Below are 23182 nucleotides of genomic sequence, written 5' to 3' on the forward strand. Positions count from 1 at the left end.
AACAGCCCTACAAGCTCCAATCCCACAACCAAGTAAAGCCAACAAATGTGATTTCACACGGTAATATGTGCTTTTGAAAGAAATGTTACAAAAGTTGCATTTCCATTGCACATTGCCTCCTCCCTTTCCCTTGGTGTTTGGCCCATCCTCTCTTGTGACATATTTCCACAATGGATAGTTATCATTGTTTTTAGGTCCTCTTCCCTCAACATTACTTGGAGCAAACTCTGATGATATTGGGGGAGGAGGGGCATTTTTACCCATGACATTCTTGCCCTTCCTTTGCCCCCCAATTGCTGCCTTTGATTGAGCCATGAATACTGTAAAAGAAATGAACAAAGCATGCACAAATTTGTAAACAAAAAATCATATACAAACTGCTGTAAGAAATGCAAAAAAATGGAGGCGAAATGCACTTACCTGGTGGTTGATTCTCCTTGTTGAATGCTCTACTCCCTTAACTCCTTGCTGCAAACCCTTCTCCACTTGCCAACAGCTCACAAAACACTTGCCAAATGAAAATATGCGTGGCTGTAATGAGCAAATACGCCCTTTTCATACCCGCACAGGTCACTTTTTGACCCTAGCAAGTCCTGGAAAACAGGACATGATTCCCAATCATGACACGCAGTCGGATTCAACGTGTCAAAAAAGGACACGACGTGTCATGGGTTTTGGACACGAATCTGGAGAGAATCGCGTCGGACACGATGGATTCGGGATTTGTGGGGCCTATAGGACGAATCCAGTTTCATAGGGAATCAGATGATTCTCGTTGCGTTAGAATCGTCTCGCTGAGAGCTATCATTCTCATCCATCACATGTCAAAAATTCGTCATGATTTTGGCCCAAACATCTATGGGTGCAAAACCCCAGGCTTAGGTTCTAAGCCCAAAAGCCTACTTGTGGCGCTTTGACCTCCAACCCTCGAACACTAGGGCTTGGAGTACCTCCCAAGCTACATAAATCAACATAAAGAGTGTGGATACAAAGTCTGAGGGCCTCTTGTGTTTAAAGGGATAAACATCTTTGGTTTGAGTTTTTGGAAGAAACTGGAAAGTGTTTAGATCCCTCAAAATAGGGAATGAAATCTTTCATGTATCTCATAATATATGGGGCAACAAAAGATGAGGTGCTCCTCTGACTCAATCTCTCAGAGATGACATAGTTGACAAATCCTGTCTAAATGGTCTATTTTGTGGTTTGTCTCAATTTGCAGTCGATGAGATCCAACTTTGAACTATCATAAGGGAATTTGTAGGGTGTGCATTCAATGGAAAAGCATGCAATGGGGGCGGACAATAAGTTGTCCCTCATCATGAAGTGCTCAACATAGAAGGTCATCCTTGGTTGTAACCCACCTTGAAGATTTTTCCAAATGACATATACAGATTGCTTGTACATATCCTCACGAATGATTGTATTCATCCCTTGCTTGGTTGGTAAAAGGTGGCTAAGTGCACATAAGAAATATCTAAATGGAGGAAGCCAGTGCAATGTAATGCCAACTAAAGTAAGGAGATTTGTGACTTTGATATACTATGTTAGGGTCCAACCTTAACCCCTTTATTTATGTAATAAGCCCAATGGGCTGAGTCATAGTCATAGTTAGTTAGAGAGTAAATAAAGCCCACATTAATAATTGTAAGTGGTTGACCCGCATTAGAGAAAAGGGACCACAGTTAGTTGTAAACGGGCCATAGTTAATAAATAAAGTGGTTAACCCGTGTTATGCAAGGGACCACTAGTAGTTAGGGTTTTGGATGTCATTTAGCTATAAATAGTCTTAGTTAGTAAAGGAAAGATCATCAAGTCTTATTGTAATCGAGCTCTGCTCTGCTGGAGGTTGCCCCCTCGAAGAGGCAAGTGAACATTGAATCTATTTCTGAATAATAAAATACTTGTTGTTTTTCTCATTTTATTCTGTGTTCTGGGCTATATTTCTTCGCATTTTTGGTATTCTGGAATTTCTCGTAGGTCAAGAGCATAACAAGTGGTATTAGAGCACTTTCCAGGGTTGGTTGTACCTCCAATTTGCAGATTTTTTTCAGGCTAGAGACGTGTTCCAGTGTTTTTAAACCTTAGGATCTGTCGTTGAGCGCATAAACCTGCGGGTTTGGGGAGGCATGCACGCAGGAACTACAAGAGGTGGTCACGCTGGTTGGATTCCTTGCAACCCCTGTGGGTACCCTTCGAGTAGTAGCGCATTAGACAAAACCGCGCACGAACTGCACTTCCACGTACCCTTGGGTGTATCAGAAGCTCCCTATTCTCACTTGAAACTTAGCCTTAGATAAGCCGTCGATCGTCTTGCTGCTAGTGAGGACTATAACCTATAGGGATTGATACGCTATTTATTCCTTCATTCTTCCTCAATTTGAAGAGGACATTACATCAACCTCTCCCAATCTAGAGGGTTTTCTCGGTCACATATTCCATCGATGAAGGCTTGCCATGACTTGGTGAAACCCAATAGAGCAAAATTCACCAGATCTCTATCTGGAACTGTCTCACCCACACCAGCCAACTCTTCCTTTACTTTGGAAAATTTGGTGAGGTAAGAAACCATTGAATCTGACTTGGACATTTTAATGCTCCTAACCTTATCCTTCAACACCAACTTCCTGGCCTCACTCGAACCCTGATAGAGACCAATGATGGAAGTTCACATTTCTTTGGCTTTCTTCTTCCCAGTTAGGTGAGGCATAATGTGGTCCTTGACTCCCTCCAAGATAATCTTTCTTGTCTTGTCATCCATCTTGTTATGTTGAGCTAATTGCTAAGGATCTGTGGATGCAGCTAGGACATTATCAACATACTCCAAAACCCCTTGTTCCTTTAGCACCATTGTTATCCTTTCACGTAACAAAGAGAAGTTGGATGCACCGTCAAGTTTGTTTTCAAATCTAAGATCTTGATATGCCATATTGTCAAATTAAACTATTGAATACAAATCACACTGGTAAAATCAATGCGCACAACTCAAAACTCTAATGACCAAATCGATCTGATGACTTGCTCGCTCTGAATCAAAAAACTACTCCTAAAGATAAAATATGTGCTTGGGTCTTCAATCAAAGACTGCGCTCTGATACCATATTAGATTTCTTTAAAACCCAGTAAATTGATTTGCAATTTTCTGAGTGTAAAAACCTAGAAACACAAATGATTGATATTCTAGAAACTTAAATCACAAACACACTGAGTTTTCTAACTTAATATGTGTTAAACACATAAATGGCGGGGGCAATATGAAAGATAAACATTAGATTGATTTTCTTATTCACAATGATACATATTTATAATACATAGGAATGACCCTTAGTTTCATATTCCAAGTGAACCCTTGGACTCCCTTTGGTTGTTCAGCTTCCACACCAACCCTTAGAGGATTAGGTGTCCAACATTCCCCCCTTTAATCTAAAGGGTTATGTATGAGTCCAAGAAAAGAGCTGCAGTACAAAACGTACAAAAATGCATGGCAGCACTAGGCTGAATGTGCTCTCTGAAATGTTGGTATCAAGGGAGGTGGTTTAAGGATGACCACCTACACTGGAATGCTTAGTGCAGTTCCCAGAACTCTTCCAGTTCTAGCAAGAAGCTGAGGTCTTCTACTAGAGGAAGTGCTCCTAATGTTTTGAAGAGGGAAACCTTAAACCATGAAAGGGAGGTCTCACCTCGCATAAAAGGGAGAACCTTAACCTGAAAAGGGAGGTCTCAACCTGTGATGGTTTAAGAATTACCACCAACTCTGGAATGCTTAATGCAATTCCTAACTCTTCCAAAATTGGCAAGAAGCTAAAGTCTTTTACTAGAGGAAGTGTCGCAAATTCTTTGAAGAGAAATAACCAACTGAAGGCATGCTCAAAGGCATCTTTGTCTCTGGCGACAACTCTAAATCTGGTATGGCAGGTTGTGGCTCAAGCTCGCTTGATGTGGCTTTGAAGCTTGTAGATGACCATCATTTCCCCCCTGTCAGATACAAGGTGAGATGATGGAGAAAACTCAACTGCAAGATTGTTCAATATTTGAGAACAAATCCTGTTGTATGAGAAAAATATCTTCTTGGCTGTTGAAGCCCATTGCCAAGAAGCAATCCATCCAAGATGAATCTTTGTTCTTGCAGGAGGTTTGTTTCTGAAGCATCTGTTTGAAGAATGATTGGTTTTATGACAATGCTTACATGGATGAAGATCAAAACAGTGATCTTTAACATGGCCAACTCAGTCACAATGTTGGCATTTAACATTTTGTTGTTGCTGTTGTGGAAAAGGGACAGAATCTGAAACAGTTGAAGGTGAATTGTCATGAAGAAATCCAGCACTCTGAAACTGGAATATGAAAGGACACATCCTTGTCATATCCAAGACCAGTTTTGTGCTTGTTGTGGACAAGCTCTTCCCAAGGTCTAATGACCGACTTGGGAAGTGCAAACTAAATTTCTGCATCTGCATGTACAACTGCTCCTGAGAGGGGCTCAATGATCTGATCAATTTCTGGTTGTTGATGGAAGTGTGTCTCAAACAAAGAATTGTCCTAAACAAAGACAAGTTCAGAATCATGACTACACTTTTGTAACTCCTCTTGTTGTAGTTGTGATTCAAGCTGCAAAAAATCAATTTTGTCATGTGCATTTTGCAGACAGGTTTGAATGTCTCTGAGAATGGCTTTATCAATCATGATTGTACTATTGACAGTAGAATGTATTAAATTGTTTAGTAATTCCAACACTCCATCGACCATTTTCCAACAATTTATATTGTTGAATGCAATCCCAAATCAAATAAAAAGGTGCTCCACCACGCTACAAACTCAACAATTTAACAACACTGTGAAAAAAGTTATGCGTAATAAATCATCCAATGCTAAAGCATATGCCATACCAGGACCCTTATCCAGCGCAATCAGCATACCAGGACTTCAACGTAAATCAACATACACACCAACCATGAGCAGTAATGATTGGCTCTTAATATGACCTCAACGCATATAACAGCTAGAACCTAACATAATCTTTGTGGATGTCAATCTAAACAAAACTCAGAAACTCAAAGCTTGACAACTCTTTCTTTCCATAGAATCCCATAAGTTCTTTGGATCTAAATCCATCCTTCAATAATCTAGTCAAAACCCTGTATAAATTATTGCGTCCTATGGAGAGAACCAATGAAAGGTTAGGCACGATCTTTAACGTAAAACAGATTAACGCACTCCAAATCAGAAAATATAATGAGACAAAGCATCATCTACAAATTTCTTCTTTTTCAAAGAAGCACGAGAATCAATGCAGCTCACAGGTGACAACGCACAGGTCACTGAAGGTTCACTAGTTTTGTAGCATATGTTGAGCACTTTCCAACATACATAAGAAGAACACAGTCCTTAGCGCATATCAGATTTACATTGCATGGTTTCCAACATGTATTATAAAGCATATAACACTATACTATTCTTCAATACCATCACCATAATATACCATTCAACCTTCAAAAAAATGGAGCTACACGGAGACCAGATTTCAACGATATAAATGGTTGAGTGGTGTATATTTAGGCGATATATAATATGCCTGTATAACGAATGAATGGATTGCACTTTCTGCTAGTCTTTTATAGCCCAGATCAGCAACAAGAAACCAGATGAATAAATACTAGCAGCTATCAATAGTAAACTTAGTGCAGTTCAACCACCAGTTGACAGGCCGACTGCGTTACCTTATTTTTTTCTCTCAGCATCAAGAGTTTGGTCAAAGACATCTGCAAAGAATTTGGTCACCTATTCTCTTTTAATTGTTCACAAAGAGGGCACTAGATTCCCATTCTCCTGTTTCAGTAGTCATTCTATTCTCAGAGCAAGATCTTTATTGAAGGAGGTAGCAAAGCTTGTTCGAGCCTGCAAACCCAACTCTTGAAGTCCACATCATGGGTACAAACAAGTACGACCCGTCATTCATATGTTACTCACAGAGTCTCCCAACCCTTGAGGACTTGCAAGGGTCTGCAGAGCCTTCACCACAAAACAAGGAGGTCGCGGATTACGCAACGCCCGAGCAGAATGAAGATGCCCAAACTGGAACAGATGATTGTAATATTGAGGAAACAGGTAATGATCTTTCAAATCGAGGTTCTGAGCTCATTAATGAATATATGTGGGTGGATGATTTTATATTCAGTGATAAGTCCTTGGTAGGTAGATTCACCCACATGAACCCAACTCTCGAGGAGCTTTTACAATGGTCTAAAAAGCAATGGAGTTGTGAACATATTCGAAGCAGCAAATAAAATGTGAGGACGCACTTAAACTGATGTATGGTATCTACAAGGCAGCTTCTGCTAGAGGAATGGATCTGGAACCAAATGCTTTTCGGAGTTCTAAAAGGCCATTCCTTGCACAGGTGCAGTGCCATATTCAAAGGGATTTCTTGTCGCTTTCTGAAGACATATTCAAGAAAGCAATCAAAGTTTCGGTTTGAACTTAACCCTCAACAGGTGAAAAAGCTTATGGAGCTCTTCTAACCTGTACCACAGTTTAATGCTCGCCCTAAAATTCTATGCATTCCTGTCGAGGAACTACGCACAGAGGAATTGTGTCAAGAAGAATTGCGCTAACTTCAAAAATGGAGTCGGGGAATGCCAAGAGTCGTTTGCACTAGGAGGAGGTATGGTAATGCCGTGACAGCGTTCAATATGGAGAAATGGTATGGTGTTAAATGAATATATTGCAACTGCAACGATAACTGTGCATGATATGTGGTATCGGTGGTAATAACTGTGCATACACAGCGTTTATACACAGCACTTCATCACAACATAATATCAATCAACGTATGAGCAATAACATACCAACTGCAATAACATACCAAATGGCGTGCAGTTTTGGTTTCAATGCACAACGTTCAACCTCCAGCACAACACCTCCGACACACATAATTTGACGCACTTCAATGCTCCAGGCAGAAGGTGTCAGTTCTGCAATGGCAGATCTCTCAATTCTACAAAATAGGCAAAATAGGCAGAAGCATTTTTGCATGGGTGAATATACAAAGCGCATGGCTGACAAATTAAGAAAAATAGGCCCAACGAATTGTCGGCAGAGATTGCAGCTAGAATTTAGCTGAGAAAACATTCATGAAATGCAGAATTGATGGCAGAACTGACCTGCAAAGAAAGGCCATAAAACAAGTGGCTAAAATATGAGCAAGACAGGATATCGCCCACTTTGATACCATGTTAAACACATACATGGTGGAGGCAATATGAAAGATAAACATTAGATTGCTTTTCTTATTCACAATGATACATATTTATAATACATAGGAATGACCCTTGGTTTCATATTCCAAGTGGTCCCTTGGACTCCCTTTGGCTGTTCAGCTTCCACACCAACCCTTAGAGGATTAGGTGTCCAACAATATGCACAGCGGAAAATAAATCAGAAAACAAACACATCAAACCATAAAACACAAGATATACCTAGGAAACCACAACTCTAGGCAAAATCTGCAATGTTGTGTGTGTTTTATTATTCTTCTAGAGCAAAAGATTTTCTTCTGAGAATTAAAACAAGGGAAAAACCACCTAATTTATCACAGAAATACAATTGATCAATCCTCCAAGTAAATCAATCTAATCATTACCTCCTTTATCTGCTAAAAGGTCATGCAAATTTGCTTGTCTACTCGCACATGTGGGCACAAATTCTCTCCTCCGGCATACACATGCGAACTAGAGCCGTACAACTAATCTCGGGGCTAAGGCAATTCGGCCTTTACTTGATCTAAATCTCTTCTACAAGTTGAACCTCTGTGAACTGTTGAACTATCGACTCTTCCTTCACTACGCTCTCACACCTGCTTGTGCTCAACTGACTTGCCACAAACTCGCTCTATCTCTTCCTATAATTTCCATCTCAACCCTAATCTCCTTCTCAATGGCTGATGAGATTAAATCATAAGTTAACTTAGAAACTTTTTCTTTTTCCTGAGTCTAACTAGGAAATAGTTAAATAAATTAATATTCTACTAAAGTGGCAGTCTTTTGTGTTCTTCTGCTAGTCTTATGTAATGTCCCCATCCGCTTAGGAGACATAAGGAGAGGGATTTGCTAGCCTAATAAGGTTTTAGTAGGATAGGACAGGAAACATTAATGAAGGTAACACAATTTGCCAAAGAGAAAACATTACAAAAGCTAAAATGATAAAAAGGGGGACATGGGTCCTAGGCTAATGAAAAGTCACGTTTAAATTATAAAGTGAGAAAACCCACTAAAGTGACTAGGGTGAAAAGGTGGCAAAAGTGGTGAATGAGTTATAAAAAGAGTAAATGAGAAGTTTCTCGTCATTCTTGCAATTGTTCGCTTGAGTAAGAGAATTTTGGACAACTCTTGAGAAAGAGACAAGGGTTTTTGGAAACCCTCATTCTGGTTGTTGATTTCATTGTTGAAACTATACACCCTGGCTAGTGTTGGGGCGCAATCACTCAGATTTCGTCATTGGGCTTCATTGTTTGAGTAGATAAAGGCATTAGCAAAAAGGAGTAAGTTATAATGGTGTTATCAGTTGATTTTACATTCTGTTATTGTGTATTCTATAATCTATTTGCAGACCAAGATATCTTAGTGATTAGGGGCCAAAATCTGAGCTAGTGCTAGAGGTTGAAACCCTTTCTCCTTGCTAGTTGAGTTTGTCAACTAAGGAGGGCTAAGATATATCATTCCACAGCACTGAGTTTATACTGAGTTTGTTGGCCAAGTTTGACTTCCTTGTTGAGGGTCGAATCCCATTTCTTTTGCTGGTCGAGTTGAGCTATTCGAGAAGTTGGGTATCAATGATAAAAGGAGGTTGAGATATTTCTCTCTTGTTGCAGGCCAAGTTGCATAAAGAAGTCAAGTCCCTTGTTGTCCATTCTAAGGAGCAGAGCTGATATATGAGGTCAAGTTCCACTGTCCATTTTTGGGTTGAATATCTTCACCGAAAGAGGTTGAGTTTTGTTAGTTTCTTGAAGCCAAGTTCTTCCTTATCCTGGTTGAGCGAGTTCACTGTCCAATCAGTCTTTGGCCACATGAGTTCTGCCTATATTTGTGGGTCGTGGTACCCATCTTATTGGAATCTTGGTTATGTGATATAACTATTTGACAAAACTCCCCACTGACAAACTCAACAAAACTCAGAAATATTTGCGGGAAAATTTGAGATATTCCAAGGGGGTATCTTACGTCTTTGCACTTAGACGAGCAGAACAGTTCTTCTTTACTCCAATCAACAAATATAGGCCCCTTTTTATTAAAGTAATTAATCATTGATGATGGCGGCACATGTACAGATGTGAACATACGAATCAGCGTGGACCGAATTGAACATTTGACATTTTTTGTACTGTACAGGCCAGATTGAGGTATCAATCATGCAAACGAGTGAAATGGCATAGATTGTAGGGGGATTGCAACGACGGCCTAAATGATCGGACAATTGTGTGGACAGTGGCCTATACGGAAAACAGACGAGCGAATATACGATAGTTGGGTGGTGATTGTTGAATGAGTGGATGTACAATGGGTGGATGCACCAAAATGTATAGTGGAAAACAATTGTAACAATTGTATAACGATAGTAAAATATGGATCAACAAGAAGAACAGCACATCAAAAAAATTTAAATGGTGGCAATGCATGACAACTGAGATCATGTATGAGTTTGTATGAAATTAAAAAATGGATGTGTAGTGCCACCAATTTTGTAGTGACTATGAACATTTGCTGTACTGTGGCGGCCAGTTCGCTAGTACAGCAGACAAAATGCCGAAAATGGGACAGATGGTAATAGAATGGATATATTTTTTTCCCTGAAAATTGCAACAAAATAATCTTCTTTCACTAAATTTCGAAACTTGTTAGTGGCCAAACAGCTCGATTGTGGTCAAAGACCTGAAGAAATCAGAGATCTCTGGAAAATTGGAGGTTTGCCAAGGGAAACAATATTTTGACCATGGATCTCATGGCCAAAGGCCGGATCAGACAACAAAGCTCTAATACCAAATGTGATAGCCAAACCTGGCTCCCAGGTTAGAATGTCCAAAAGATTTGGAATATAAATATATCTATTTGGATAAATAATAATATGTATAATAATGTATGAGAATAACGATATGATTCGATTACAAATGAGGGCCTCACATATATACCTAGGTGGGATGCCCTTTCATAAACAACCATGTCCTTTCATAATTATTAACTATACTTATTAATAATAAAAATTATTATTATTATTTATTAGTTGGTGTACATACATACATATATGTTCACAACAATAATGAGAATGCACCACCAAATATCATTATCAGCGATAACATGAATAGTCCAACCACAGACATTAAAATTAAAAGGGCACATCAAAAAGAGGAATGTAATGGTCCTCATAGACACTAGAAGTACTCGTAATTTTGTTGACACATATCTTGCAAAGAGATTATATCTTTTCGTATACCTGATGCCCAATATGAAGGTCGCAGTTGTAGATGGAAAAAAGAAACAAAGGTGTGGAAAAATGCCACAAATTTAATTTTAGATTGACAACTACAATTTAGAATCCCAATTTTACATTGTACTTCTGGGAGAAGTGAATGTGGTCTAAAGAGTCCAATGGCTACAAACACTAGGATGAATAAGATAACAATGAAAAACAAATTTCCTCTTCCTTTCATAAATGAAATGTTGGATGAACTTCGTTGAGTTAAGTATTTTCCCAAGCTAGACTTTCGATGGAGATACTACCAAATCAAAGTAAGGTTAGATGATGTGGCAAAAACTGGTTTCCAAACTCATGAATGTCAATACAAATTCAAAGTGATGCCCTTTGGGTTAACTAATTCTCCAGCCACCTTCCAAGCAACCATGAATGAAGTGTTTTGACCCTACCAAAGGAAGTTTGTGTTAATTTCCTTTGATGACATTCTTGTATATTGTAAAATATGGGATGAACATCTGAAGCACTTCGAATGAGTTATCTCTCTTTTAGAAGAGAACCAATTTTATACAAAGAGGACAAAATGTACATTGGGAAAAGAAGAAGTAGACTATCTAAACAAGGTTGCAGGGGAGCGCTCCCCCCCTCAAATTCACTCTCAAAGCGCGCTCCAAGCGGGAGCACATTGGGAACAAAAAAATTCGCTCCATGGCTTTCTTCGCTTAAAAAAAAAACACAAAGATGTTCCAAATGCAATTTTTTTCACAAAAACAAGAGTTTTTATTGGGGCAGCCTAATATTCAAGCCTATGGCCCTAGTATTCACATGCAATTCATGGTAAAAGTAACATTCTCCTTTATCTTTCATTTTTATCATTTTAATTAAATCTTTAACATTAACATGAAATGACTCATGATGTTTGAGAGTGGTTCCGACCTCATTGGATTTCATATGGAAAAAGTAGAATTTTAGATCTCACTAAAAATCTAGCAGACTTATCAGTTTTTCAAGATTCTAGGATTGGGGAATTGCAATGTTTCCATTTGATTTTGTCATGTACTAGGGTATTGAACTCGTATTTAATCAAGAGCACCAGGCCCTCTATGTACCTTGATGTTAAGCACCCATCACTCAAGCAAAATCTTGACTTGACATACTACATTTTTTCTATCTTACGTTAATGCTTAGAGGGTGACATTAACGACAAAAATCCCAAGATAGGGAGTGATTTTAATGATATGTTGGTATTTGTTGTAGCATGATTTTTTTGTATGTTAGAGGCATGTTACCCACCACCTGCGGGTAGTATGCATGGGAGAAAAAAATTCTCCTAGATGGTCCTCAGCCAACAGCCCCTAGATAGCTCGATGTGTAATTTTCTCCACCACCTGAGCCAGCCATGTGGTCCCTCGCCCATCTGTTATGAATGTATGTTTGAAGGTGGGCCTCCCGACCCCAAAGGTATGGCTTTTCATTGGTATAGTTGAGTAATTTTTCTTAGCTATCATGGGCACTTTTGGGCATGAATTGGTGGGGGTATTTGGAGGAAAGAGTGGGTTAGGTCTGTATTCTTGTCTCCATTGCCCAATTTCGTGGCTACCCTTGTATCCTAGTCCCGTGGGATCTCCTTTACTAGCCATTAGCTTTAGGGATGGCACCACATGGGAAATCCTAATTTTGCTTGCGTGGTCCCACTTCTTGATACCACCTACATTACTCCCCTTCCACTCATTTTAACCCTATTCGTCTTTCTTCCCATCTAGGTCCACATAGGGTTAGCTTCCCCCTCCCCTTGTCCACACCTTGGGTTGGGCCTCAAACGATGCCCCAAATGTTGATGTAGCTAAAAAGAAAATAAAAAGCATAATTTGGCCACTCTCAACAAGAAATGTACCACAAAATGCAAAAGATGGTCATGACACACAAATTTAGCACATGGGCAAAAGCCAAACATGAGTTCTACCCCCTATCAATGGCCATCAGCCCAGTTCCTATTGGCCCTAGATGAGCCCTCTCCATGACTAAGTAACCCATGAATACCACAACCCCTAGTGGGCGATGAACTGCCCCACCTCAAGGGGAATTCCTTTTGGAGGACAATTTTGGATGTAATGGATGAATTTTGATGTTTGGATATCTCTCTCTTGTCTCGGAGCTTCATAATTGGCATAATATGATGATTGGATATACTCTTTTGCACACGCAAGTACTCTTTTCATGCTTATTCTCGTTATTTACTTTGTCATATTAATGTTCTTGGGATTTTCGCTATACTAGATCTAAAATTTACTGCTTTCCTTATGCGAAATTGTGGAAATTTAGTCTTTATAGCCTTGCATCATCTTGTGTATCATGTGTAAAGGGGTGAATATTCTAGAGATTGTTTCCATTGAATACATCTTGATAAGTCATCGATTATTGCACATTGAAGTATAAAATCTTCTAGCAGTTGCTCTCATGCCCTTATTGCCATGCGAAATTGTCTAGGAGGCTCCTTGATTGGGTGAAGTTCCTCTAAATCACAAATTTCATCTTGACTCCATATTCCCCAAAGGATTAGGCATTGATCCTTCCATAGGTGATCATTTTCAAAGAGAATTCCTCTAACCTGCCCTTATTTTCTAGGTCTAGCCTCCATAAGTCACCTACGGAATCACTTTTCTCACGATTTAGCCAATAAATGAATTTGATCTCTTGCCCACAACTGCGCTAGTGTGTCCTCAAGAAGCCCTCCAAATTTCACGAGATTCCGAAGGTGGGATCTTGAGATATCGCAATCTCTAGCTCAAAGACCGATTATTGCCCTTGGTTTCCCATTGGCTAGTGACCTCATTGAGATCATAGCATTAAATCATCAAAAGAAGATTCTTTCTTTGATCCTCTTCCTTTTCCCAACTAGGTCAAGCACATCTTCAATTGATCAACTCCATATCCTTCACTTAATTTTGGGTCCACTTGCTCCTTTGTGGTCCCGCAACTTGTTGACTCCAATACCACAAAGATCACTTAGAAGTTGAGCATCCATAAGGCCTTTTGAAAATTGAGACTAGGGGCTATGTTAAGTTTAGGTATGTTCTATGCTTAGAGCAATTTATCTCAATTTTCACAGTTAGCTCAATATCTTTTCCAGATTAGCAATCACATTAGCATTAAAGTAAACTGTCGATAGAACATAAACATAAATCGCAGAAGACAAGCCAAGACAAGAGGACACAAGATGTGGCGCTAGCCAGGAACAAACCCCAATGTGGGGAAACCTTTGATCAATTCTTCTTATATGTTCTTCAATAGTTCAGCAGAGAGAGATAGTACATTTACAACAGAAGTCAACACTTTGACTTATCTAGATAAGAGCATAGATCATCTATAAGAAGATGATCCATGAGATCAATTGAAGACAAGTTGCTTCAACTGATTCTCCAAGGTGACTCCTTCACCTATCATCGTGTTACATCTCGTCATCATGCTGCACCCATCATCACAGTGTTGGACCTAATGACCATGGTGTACACTTCATACTGCTGCCCCTATCACTGCGCTGCTTCCAATCATTGGGTTGCTCTCATCACTGATCTGCACCCAATGCTACACTCATCATGTTGCATCCATCACTGCATCCAATATGTTGCAATCATTTACACTCACCAGTCTTAGCTTCTTGCTATGGCTTACAGCCTAGCAGAGCAGCTAGACTCCTTCAACAAACCCAAAGTGCAGTCAACTAACAGTCACAATGTCTGCCCAGATTTGTCTGCAATTGTCCTCTAAGGGAAGGTTGTCTCTGCCTTCCACAAGACTGTCCTCCATTTACTACAGCATGTATATATATCTGACATGCCATACATCAGACTGAAGATGTCATTGTCATGTGTTCACTAGATAACATACAACACAGTCATACTGAAGATAGTTGCCCACATAAACTATCCATCCAGAACTCAGATTAAGGTTCTGATCTTGCACTCCTAAACTAGGCCTACTGCCCAACAAACTCGGCCTAGAGAGCAGACTTCTACAATGCACTGCTTCTTCTTTATGACAGCGAATTCCCAGTCCTTAACTCATGCCTTGTAACCGTTTTATTTAACATGTTGTCACCTACAGCACACATAGGCCTTGTGTTGTTGATTAGGGTTGCGTATTGTAGATAAAACAGCAGCTAGGTATCCTTGATTGGACTGCAGATTAGGGCCTTTACTTGCTGCTCGTTAGGCCTCCTTAGACTGCGGCTAGGGCACCTTTAAGACTGTGGATATATCTCCTCCTTAACGCTGCTAGAGCTCTCCTTTAACTGCGGCCAAATCTCTCCCTTACCTGCGGCTAAGACTCTTCCTTACTGCGGCTAAGGTAAGGCAAGATCTACCTCCCATTAGGACTGTGTATAGGGCAGCATTAGCCCTTCCTTGACAGCTGATTAGGGCACACTTGAACAACAACTTGAGCTCCTAGATTGGACTGCGGCTAGGGCATCTTATCTCCATTAAGACAACGTATAGAACCCTTCTTGACTGCGTAGAGGTGTCTCCTCCTAGGACTGCGTAGAGCCTTCTTCATTAGGGCAGCGTTATCCCTTAGGATCTCTCCTCCTACCAAAACCCAAAGACAAGTAGAGAGGAAGAGATCCCAAGTGTGTGTGTGTCCAAATGACTTTCAAGGCACCTCTATTTATACTAAAACGTTGAGCACATGTGGGGTTTATTTGGTTGCTGACCAACCTTGACAAATTGTCCCATAACACAAATAAATTCATATCTCCATGAATACTTATCGGAATCGGAATATCTTTAGATCAATCCTACACCTCTTGATGAGAGGGATCCAAGAAAAATACCAGATGCCATTAATAAGATGACCCACATGGAGTTTGGCCCTAGTTGCCAATTTTAACAGGCTACCTTGACAAAGCATACTCTCAAACCCTATCCTCAAAGGCCCTCTTAGCCCTTCCTAGAGAGCCCATCACCTTGCTTCTAAAGCAGGCAACCCATTTAGTTGAGTCTCTCTTGTGAATAGGCCTAGGAATCACTTCCTTATCTTATCATTGATCATATATTCTCGTGATTCCTCATATACCGAGACTCCTCGCATTGATGAAAGCCTGTAAAGAGCAGGGAGCCTTAGTTGAGGTGACAGTGGGCTATCACTCCTTTGTTGCCCTCGACCTAGTAGTTGCTCTATAGGAACCCCTCCTAGGACCCCTACTAGTTTGAGCGGTAACAAGGTCATCTAGAGCCTATTTGTTGATGTATTTTCAGTTCAGAGATGGATTGCACTTCATGTTATTTTGGTTATGTGCACCCTTCATGCTATATAAATGAGAACTTGTAATTCGTGGACCTGTGGTTGATGAAGATTATAACCACTAAATGAATGATGTTATATGGTTTAATACATGTTTTTATGTTTTTCATCACTGATTCATCATTCTACATGTTTTTGTTGACATATATGCATCAAAATATATAAAAATATATATTATATAAAATCTGTTTTCTTTCCTTTTTATTTTTATTACAAAAAAAAAAATCAATCTTTTTTTTTATAATTTTTTTTTGTTATATAATTTTTTCTTCTTTTAATTTTAATGACCAAATGCCTTCTTTTTCCTTTTTTTGAAATTAATTATTTATTTATAGCCAAAGGCCTAAATGTCGACTCTAGCGAAACGGGGTGACTCCAAAGCTATGTAGCGAAATGCTTTAATGGCAACGACAACGAAGTTTACAGAGACTTTAATGGCCAAAGGCCTGGATCGAAGAACGTGGCTCTAATACCAATGTTACTAACAAAGTTCGTATACGTAGTGGAATACTCAGAATATCTGTGTATATAAGAATGTCCATCACAGGACAGATAATATATTATATAAGAATATTTGTATACAAAGGAGATGATTACAAATGAGGGTGAGGGCCTGCTTATATACCTAGGCCGATACCCCTTCACAAATGGTCATGTTCTTAGACACATGCTTCTTCAATACTAATCACTAATTAATTAATCATTATTACAATTACCATCATTATATATATATATATATATATATATATATATATATATTATTCAGAACAAACACAAATCCCATTAATCTCATAGTTCAAACAAATCCAAATCCAATTCCAATTCCAATCGAAGTGAAGGCATATTCAAATGTTGCAGTTCAAACAATAGAAATATTAGACGAAGATCCAATGATTAAACAAGCGATTTTTGTACCTAAAGAGAATTAGATACCTCCAGTAAACTAAGAAATCGCTACAACCTGGTTAAGGGAAGATCAAATCATAAGAACTCCTTACTGACATCTGAATCACAAGAGTAGACACCTCAATCAGTCTGCAAATCCATATCACTCAAATCAAAAACAAGTGACTTATATTCCAAAGAATATCGTTGTCACTACAATTCAGTCTTATGATAAAAATTCATCTAAAGTATCAAGTAACTGCAAGATTCCACAGAAGATTGATTTAGGATGGTCAGATCCCTTCTCAGATCAACTATTTTGTTTATCACTTAGAGGATCTTATTATCTTGTATCAACGAAGATGAAAAATTGAAGGATTCCAAGAGATACAAATAGATTAACAAGACAAAGAACAGATGAAATGCCTTGTCAACAATAAGATTTGAGGACAAATCTTTTTGAAGAGGAAGCCAATGTTATGAATGATATATATATATAGATATATATAATGACAATAATTGTAATAATGATCAATTAATTAGTGATTAGTATTTAAGAGGCATGCGTCTAAGGACATGACCATTTGTGAAGGGGTACCTGCTTAGGTATATAACCAAGCCCTCGCACTCACCCTCATTTGTAATCATCTCATTTGTATTCAAATATTCTTATATAATATATTATTTGTCCCATGATGGACATTCTTTTATACCAGATCTTCTGAGTATTTCGTTGCGTATACTAACTTTGTTCGTAACATTCGCTCCCAAAATTGCTCCCGACCTGGGAGCTTTTGAAAATGTTGCTCCCTGCTCCTGCTTCCCACTTCCGCTCTCGCTCCCAAGCAACCATGTATCTGAGACATGTGATATCATGTGAAAGGGTGAAGGTAGATCCCAACAAAATTAAGGCAACTACAAAGTGGCCCAAGCCAACTAATATTTCCAAGTTAAGGGGATTTTTGGGTTTGAAGGGATACTATTGAAGGTTTATTTGGAATTACACTCACATAACTCTTCCCCTAACAATACTTTTTTAAAAGAACTCATTCCAATTGGATGATAAAGTAGAAAGATGTTTTGAAATATTAAAAGGAAATATGCCCACCACACCTATATTAGCATCTACAGATTTTTCAAAACCTTTTGTAGTCGAGTGTGACGCTTTAGGTTTCAGAATAAGCGCAATGTTGATACAAGATGGCCATCCTATAAACAACATATTCTCCAATCTACATATTAACATGGTCATTGAAATCCAATTACCAACACATACAATCACAAATCATCATAGTTATAAAGATCGCACATCACCCTATGAGAGATGGTAAAAGGACAAGCCTCAAGGGATAGCTCACTTGGTCGAGTTCTCGTTGCTAAGTACCTTTCCAATTGGGAGGTCATGGGGTCAAATCTCCTCGACGCCCTTGGGGTTAGGCCCAACTAGATAAGCTGATGGGTAGATAGTAAGATACCTTCGAGCGGATCTACCTGGATTATTACCCGTGGATGTAGTGGTCACTCGATGATTGTGAACCACGGTTGGAAAAAAAAAAGCCCCAATGGATAGCTCAGTTGGTCAAGTTCCCATTGCTAAGTACCTCGCCTACCAGGAGGTCACGAGGTCAAATATCCTCAATGCCCTTGGGGTTAGGCCTTGCTCATTTGGCCAGCAGGTAGATCCTTTCAAGTTGATCTATCTGGATTTTCTTGTGGATGTAGTGGCCACTCAGTTTCCGTGAACCACCATGTAAACAAAAAAAAAAAGATTTAGGAAGAAATATTTAACCAAAAAATTAAACGAAAAGAAAAAAACAAAAAACAAACAAAAACAAAAAAGATGGCTGGTAAAACAACAAAATGCACATCATAATTAGCACTTGCTGCAAGAATTATGACAGAATCAACTAATTTCAATTGAATTAAAACTATTTTTACAAGGATACAATTAGCCTATACGTTCTTTCTACTTCAAGAGAAAACAGGCAATTCATTGATGTGGATTCTAGAATCTAAATTAATATGTGCAAAACATAGAAAACGCCTCCAACTCATATACTCTGAGAGATTGAAATCAGATCAAACATTGAAGCACCAAGCTTACTTCTCGATGATCCTCCTGAACACTTTGACTGCACTGAAATAAAAAAGGCAGCAGCTCTGGCCACTCTCCCGCTGGAACTGCATACTTAGCAACCACACTTACAACATTCGCACTAGCTCTTCTGACTGGTGGGCTGAAAAAACATCAAAACAATATTCAGTTAAATATACTGGAGCAATATATTCTAGAGAAAACTATATATATATATATATATATATAGATAGATAGATAGATATAATTACAAAAAAATAAATAATATAAACTTTTGTTTTCTGATATAAGTAGTGTTCCCAAAAAACAAAACAGTTATTTTCATCGTGTTAGTGGAGGTAAAAGTTAGTTCTTCAAGAATGTGCTGTCTCATATTTTCACAGATAAATCATAGATAAGGTTGAAACTTGATATGTAGCTATTTCTGGTTGACAGATGGTAAAGTAGCATAACCATCGTGCCATTTAAGTAGAAAATTAACTCAGAACCTTTTCCTTAGATTCAGATCTTCTTCCTTGAATTCGATGCTCAAATGAAAAGGTCTAGCCCCTATATATACTTGTTCGACCATGTGAAAAGACATGACGGTTGGGGTGGAGGGCTGACATGAGCGTGTAGGCCAACTTGTGCATTATATTTATTAAAACCGACCTGTGCATTATAGTTGTTAAAACCGACATAACCTTTAACAATCACCCCTTTGAGCTGTAATAAGTCTACATGCAAAGGTGTTGAACAGCAACAAATTTATTCTTCAGATGGCAACCCTTTATCCATAACCTATTCTCAAAGGAAAAAAAAAACAGCTATAGTGATTCCTCTTCACTTTATTACAATGCTAAATTTATACCACGAGACAGTGCCCTCATCTCTTATTTGCATGCAAGTTTAGGCACAGAAAAATACTGCTGATATAATGCATAAACAGGGATGTTTTGGGGGATGACAATAACACCTAAATCAAGATAAGGTCAACACTTATCCCCATGCAAATCAGTTCAAAAAAACAACATTCAAATGCTGATAAGAAGGGCATAACAATAGGTCTCAATCAAATAAGGATCAAGTTTCAACACTCATCACAAAAAGTTAGAACAAGGCCAGCACCCTCATCCTCATGCATAACAGCTCAATGGTGTATTCTTTCAATATTGCTATATTATGTAAGGTATGTGTTGTATATGAACAGAACCAATTGGGTGAATGAACTTTACTTTAGAAAGGCTGCCAGTGAACCTTTCAAGTCTGGATCAATGACAAACCTGGTCCTTGCTTCCCTTGCTTTGACATCAATGACAAACCACTCAACATTCAAACAGTGAATTTCCAGCATTTGTTTAAGTAACCAACTTAGACAAGGAGATAGATTTCATATTCTCATTCACACTGCAACTTCAGGGAGGTGGGATCGATGACATCATTTATAAGCCATTTAATGTCACAATCTTCATGCTATGGATACCTAGTGGTGAATGACCATCCACAAATGGGAAAAGCCATGAAATGTCTTCAACGCAAATATTGACAGTGCTGGAAGTTGAGGGATATCGAGTCAGCGGTTCAATACTCCCTGGTTTGTTCTTGATCATAGCATAGGTCCCTTTGGCATCAAAGACAATACTTCAACAGTTTTCACATTGTCTTTTAATCAAATTGTTTTCATACTCTAACAAAGTAATATACCAACCTATTTTCAGAATCTTAAACCAATGGTTTAAAATTTTTGTTGTGAATTTTCAGAACATGCGGAGCCTGTTGTTATCTTCGGCAATTTTATGGTTGCATTGGATATGTCAAAGCTTGATTATCGGGGTAATATATGTTCTCGTCTTCTACCACATTATGAATGTATGTTTCGCATATACACTGTGAAGGAGACCTTTTAACAGTGTAATCTCCAATTCTCTGTTTGTTTGGTCGAACATGCTTGTTGGAAGTTTCCACAGGTTGGGCAAATTTCCACATTGAAACAACTGTTGAACTGATCCAGTATCCAATGCAAAGTTTGCCTATCAATTACTAAGTCTATTCTAAAAATCGTCGAGAGAACATCTGGATCATTTTCTAATATAATGTTTGATATAGCTCTTACAGTGTTGGATGGAATACCATATCACGCTGTCTGGCACAACTGAGTAAAGGCAAAACCTACGGTTGAAAGCAATCAGTGATACTATTTTATCTTTTTGGCAAAGAATGACAGTTTCACTTTCAAGCGCAATCCAAAACGAAGTCAGCGATGTGACTCACTTGGGTAGGATGGGCTATCGTTATCCCAGCTTCTTGTGTTTCTTCTTTATTATAAAGCAGAGTGTTTGCAGGGAACGGTAAAGAAACTTAACAAACTTAAAAGCAGAAATTACATATCAGAGCCAGCAATAAAGGTTTCATCAAGTCCAGAAAAATCAACCCAGTAAGGTCCCGATCAACCCTTATTAACATAAATAGCTGGTCCTGAATGGTTGATTCAGGTCCTGATTAACCCTTCTAACATAAAGGGTTGGTCCTGACTGGTTAATTCTTCTGGTTAAGGTCCTGCCATGTCAATTTGGTCCTGAATATAATATACATAACTGGTATTCAATGCACAAATCAGAGCAGCTCAATTACGTGCAGGAACAGTGAGCGCATCGGATGTTAAAAATCTAAGAAAAACTAATGATAATGGGTGTCTTTGCGAAGACCCCGGATTGGATTCAATCCACAAATTGGAACAGTTCAATCAAGGGCAGGGACAACAGGGAGCACACTCGATGAATAAAAGAACCATAAAAACCTCTGAACACACTAATGACAGTGGGCATCTTGACGAAAACCCCTGTTTGGTATTTCGGTTAAGGATCCATGTACATATGGATGTGGTTTCGAGTTTTCACAAACATTAAAAAGCAAGTTTAGTATAACGCTAAGTAAATAGGTCTGACCTGTGTTCGACGGTAATGCTTTCGATCAAGGCCGACTTGACAGAATCTCGGACTTGAGGAGAGAGCTTCATCCAGTGTCCGGTGACTTTCTTTCGAAGTAGGACGGCTGAGAGCTGCCTCACATTGGCCGACTTGGCAGTTCGCATATGCTGGAGGAGAGCAGGCACCACTTGAGGATCCTTGGCCAAACGCTTAATCTGCTCCTCTGCCTGCCTCCTCGCATCGTTGTCGGGCATCAAAAACTGTATCAGCAGCAGCTCCAGTGACTGAGACATGGCTGCAGCCTGCAAATGCCCTCAACCCTACTCTACTACTATACTCCACTTGTCCCTGGCTAAGAAAAACCAAAAAATGGTTTAAACCATATGAAAAAAGGGCGTATGTATCATTTTCTAAGCGCTTTTGCTCTGCTTTAGATTACAGGTTACGGCTAGTTGTTTCCAACTCAACTCAGACACGTTCATGGCACCCACCCGACCATCATTCAATTGTCATGAAGTTTTAGCTAGGAACCCGTTTGACTAGCCCCCGCTTCATCGACACCCGATTAGCGGAATGTCTCACCACCATGCCGAGTATCTTTATGTCGATTTTGATGGCCCCATCTTCATGGTAGGTAAAATAGGTGATTTTGATTTTGAGGTTGTGCATAAAGACGGTTAACGTCCATGTAATCCCATTTTATTTAATTTATTTTAATTGAGAACCAGCAAATCAATGGTTTGAATATGCAAGGCAATTTTATGAGAAAGGATATGAGGCGGAGTCCCTCCTAGGATCAACACAAATTCAAAGCTCTTCACATTACAGGAGGTGGAGAATGGAATTAAGAAGCTGAAAACAGGAAAGGCAAAGGACTTGGTTGAACTTCAAGCAGAGTATTTAAAATGGGGAATGAACGCTCTTGCACCGCACATCATGAAAATATTCAACAACATCATTTAGCAAGGATTCCCAAGAGACTAGACAACTAGCCTAGCAATACCCCTTTTTAAAAGTGGAGACATTAATAATCCATCCAACTATAGAACAATTATGATCAATCATTTGTTTGCAAAGCTTTTCGGCAGCATGGTAGAAGACGAAATTCGCAAGTGGGCGGAAGGAAAAGAAAAGAGGGCAAGAGGACAAGCGGGTTTTAGGCCGAAACATTCTACAGTGGATCATGGCATCACGTTGAGACACATTGTTGAAAAGGTTTGGGAGGACAAAGAAGAAGTATTTTGTTGCTTTGTTGACTTCAAAAAAGCATTTGACACAGTCCCTAGGGATAAGTTGTGGCATAGAATGGAAGAACTTGAAATTCCTGTGCATTATAGAGTCGTTGTCCATAGGCTTTATGAAGAAGTGAAAGTCAAAATTAGAACCTCAGCGGGTATTTCAGAAAGCTTTAGAAGTGACATTGGAGTCCAACAAGGTTGCCCTCTATCCCCCACTCTTTTTGGTATATATATTGATAAATTGGAACAGTGGCTAAATTTGCAAGGTGGAGATCGTGTTCAGTTAGGGGAGTTTGTGA

General features: G+C 39.0%; 1 protein-coding gene across 1 annotated transcript in view; it reads right to left on the minus strand.

Moving 5' to 3' along the window:
* The window catches only part of LOC149163256 (ARM repeat superfamily protein), a 188381-nt gene extending 166160 nt beyond the window's left edge, over positions 1 to 22221 (minus strand). The window contains exons 1-2 of the mRNA XM_089431653.1: positions 21664 to 22221; positions 18749 to 18881 (exon numbers count right to left, since the gene is read on the minus strand). Coding sequence (XP_089287779.1) covers positions 18749 to 18881; positions 21664 to 21938 — 408 coding nt within the window. The 5' untranslated portion in view covers positions 21939 to 22221. The remainder of the gene's footprint in view (positions 1 to 18748; positions 18882 to 21663) is intronic.
* Between the last annotated feature and the right edge of the window lie 961 nt (positions 22222 to 23182).

The sequence above is a fragment of the Pinus tabuliformis genome, chromosome 5_1, assembly GCF_031772625.1.
Source record: "Pinus tabuliformis cultivar Carrire ecotype Pingquan chromosome 5_1, CPIR1, whole genome shotgun sequence".
NCBI classification, from domain to species: domain Eukaryota; kingdom Viridiplantae; phylum Streptophyta; class Pinopsida; order Pinales; family Pinaceae; genus Pinus; species Pinus tabuliformis.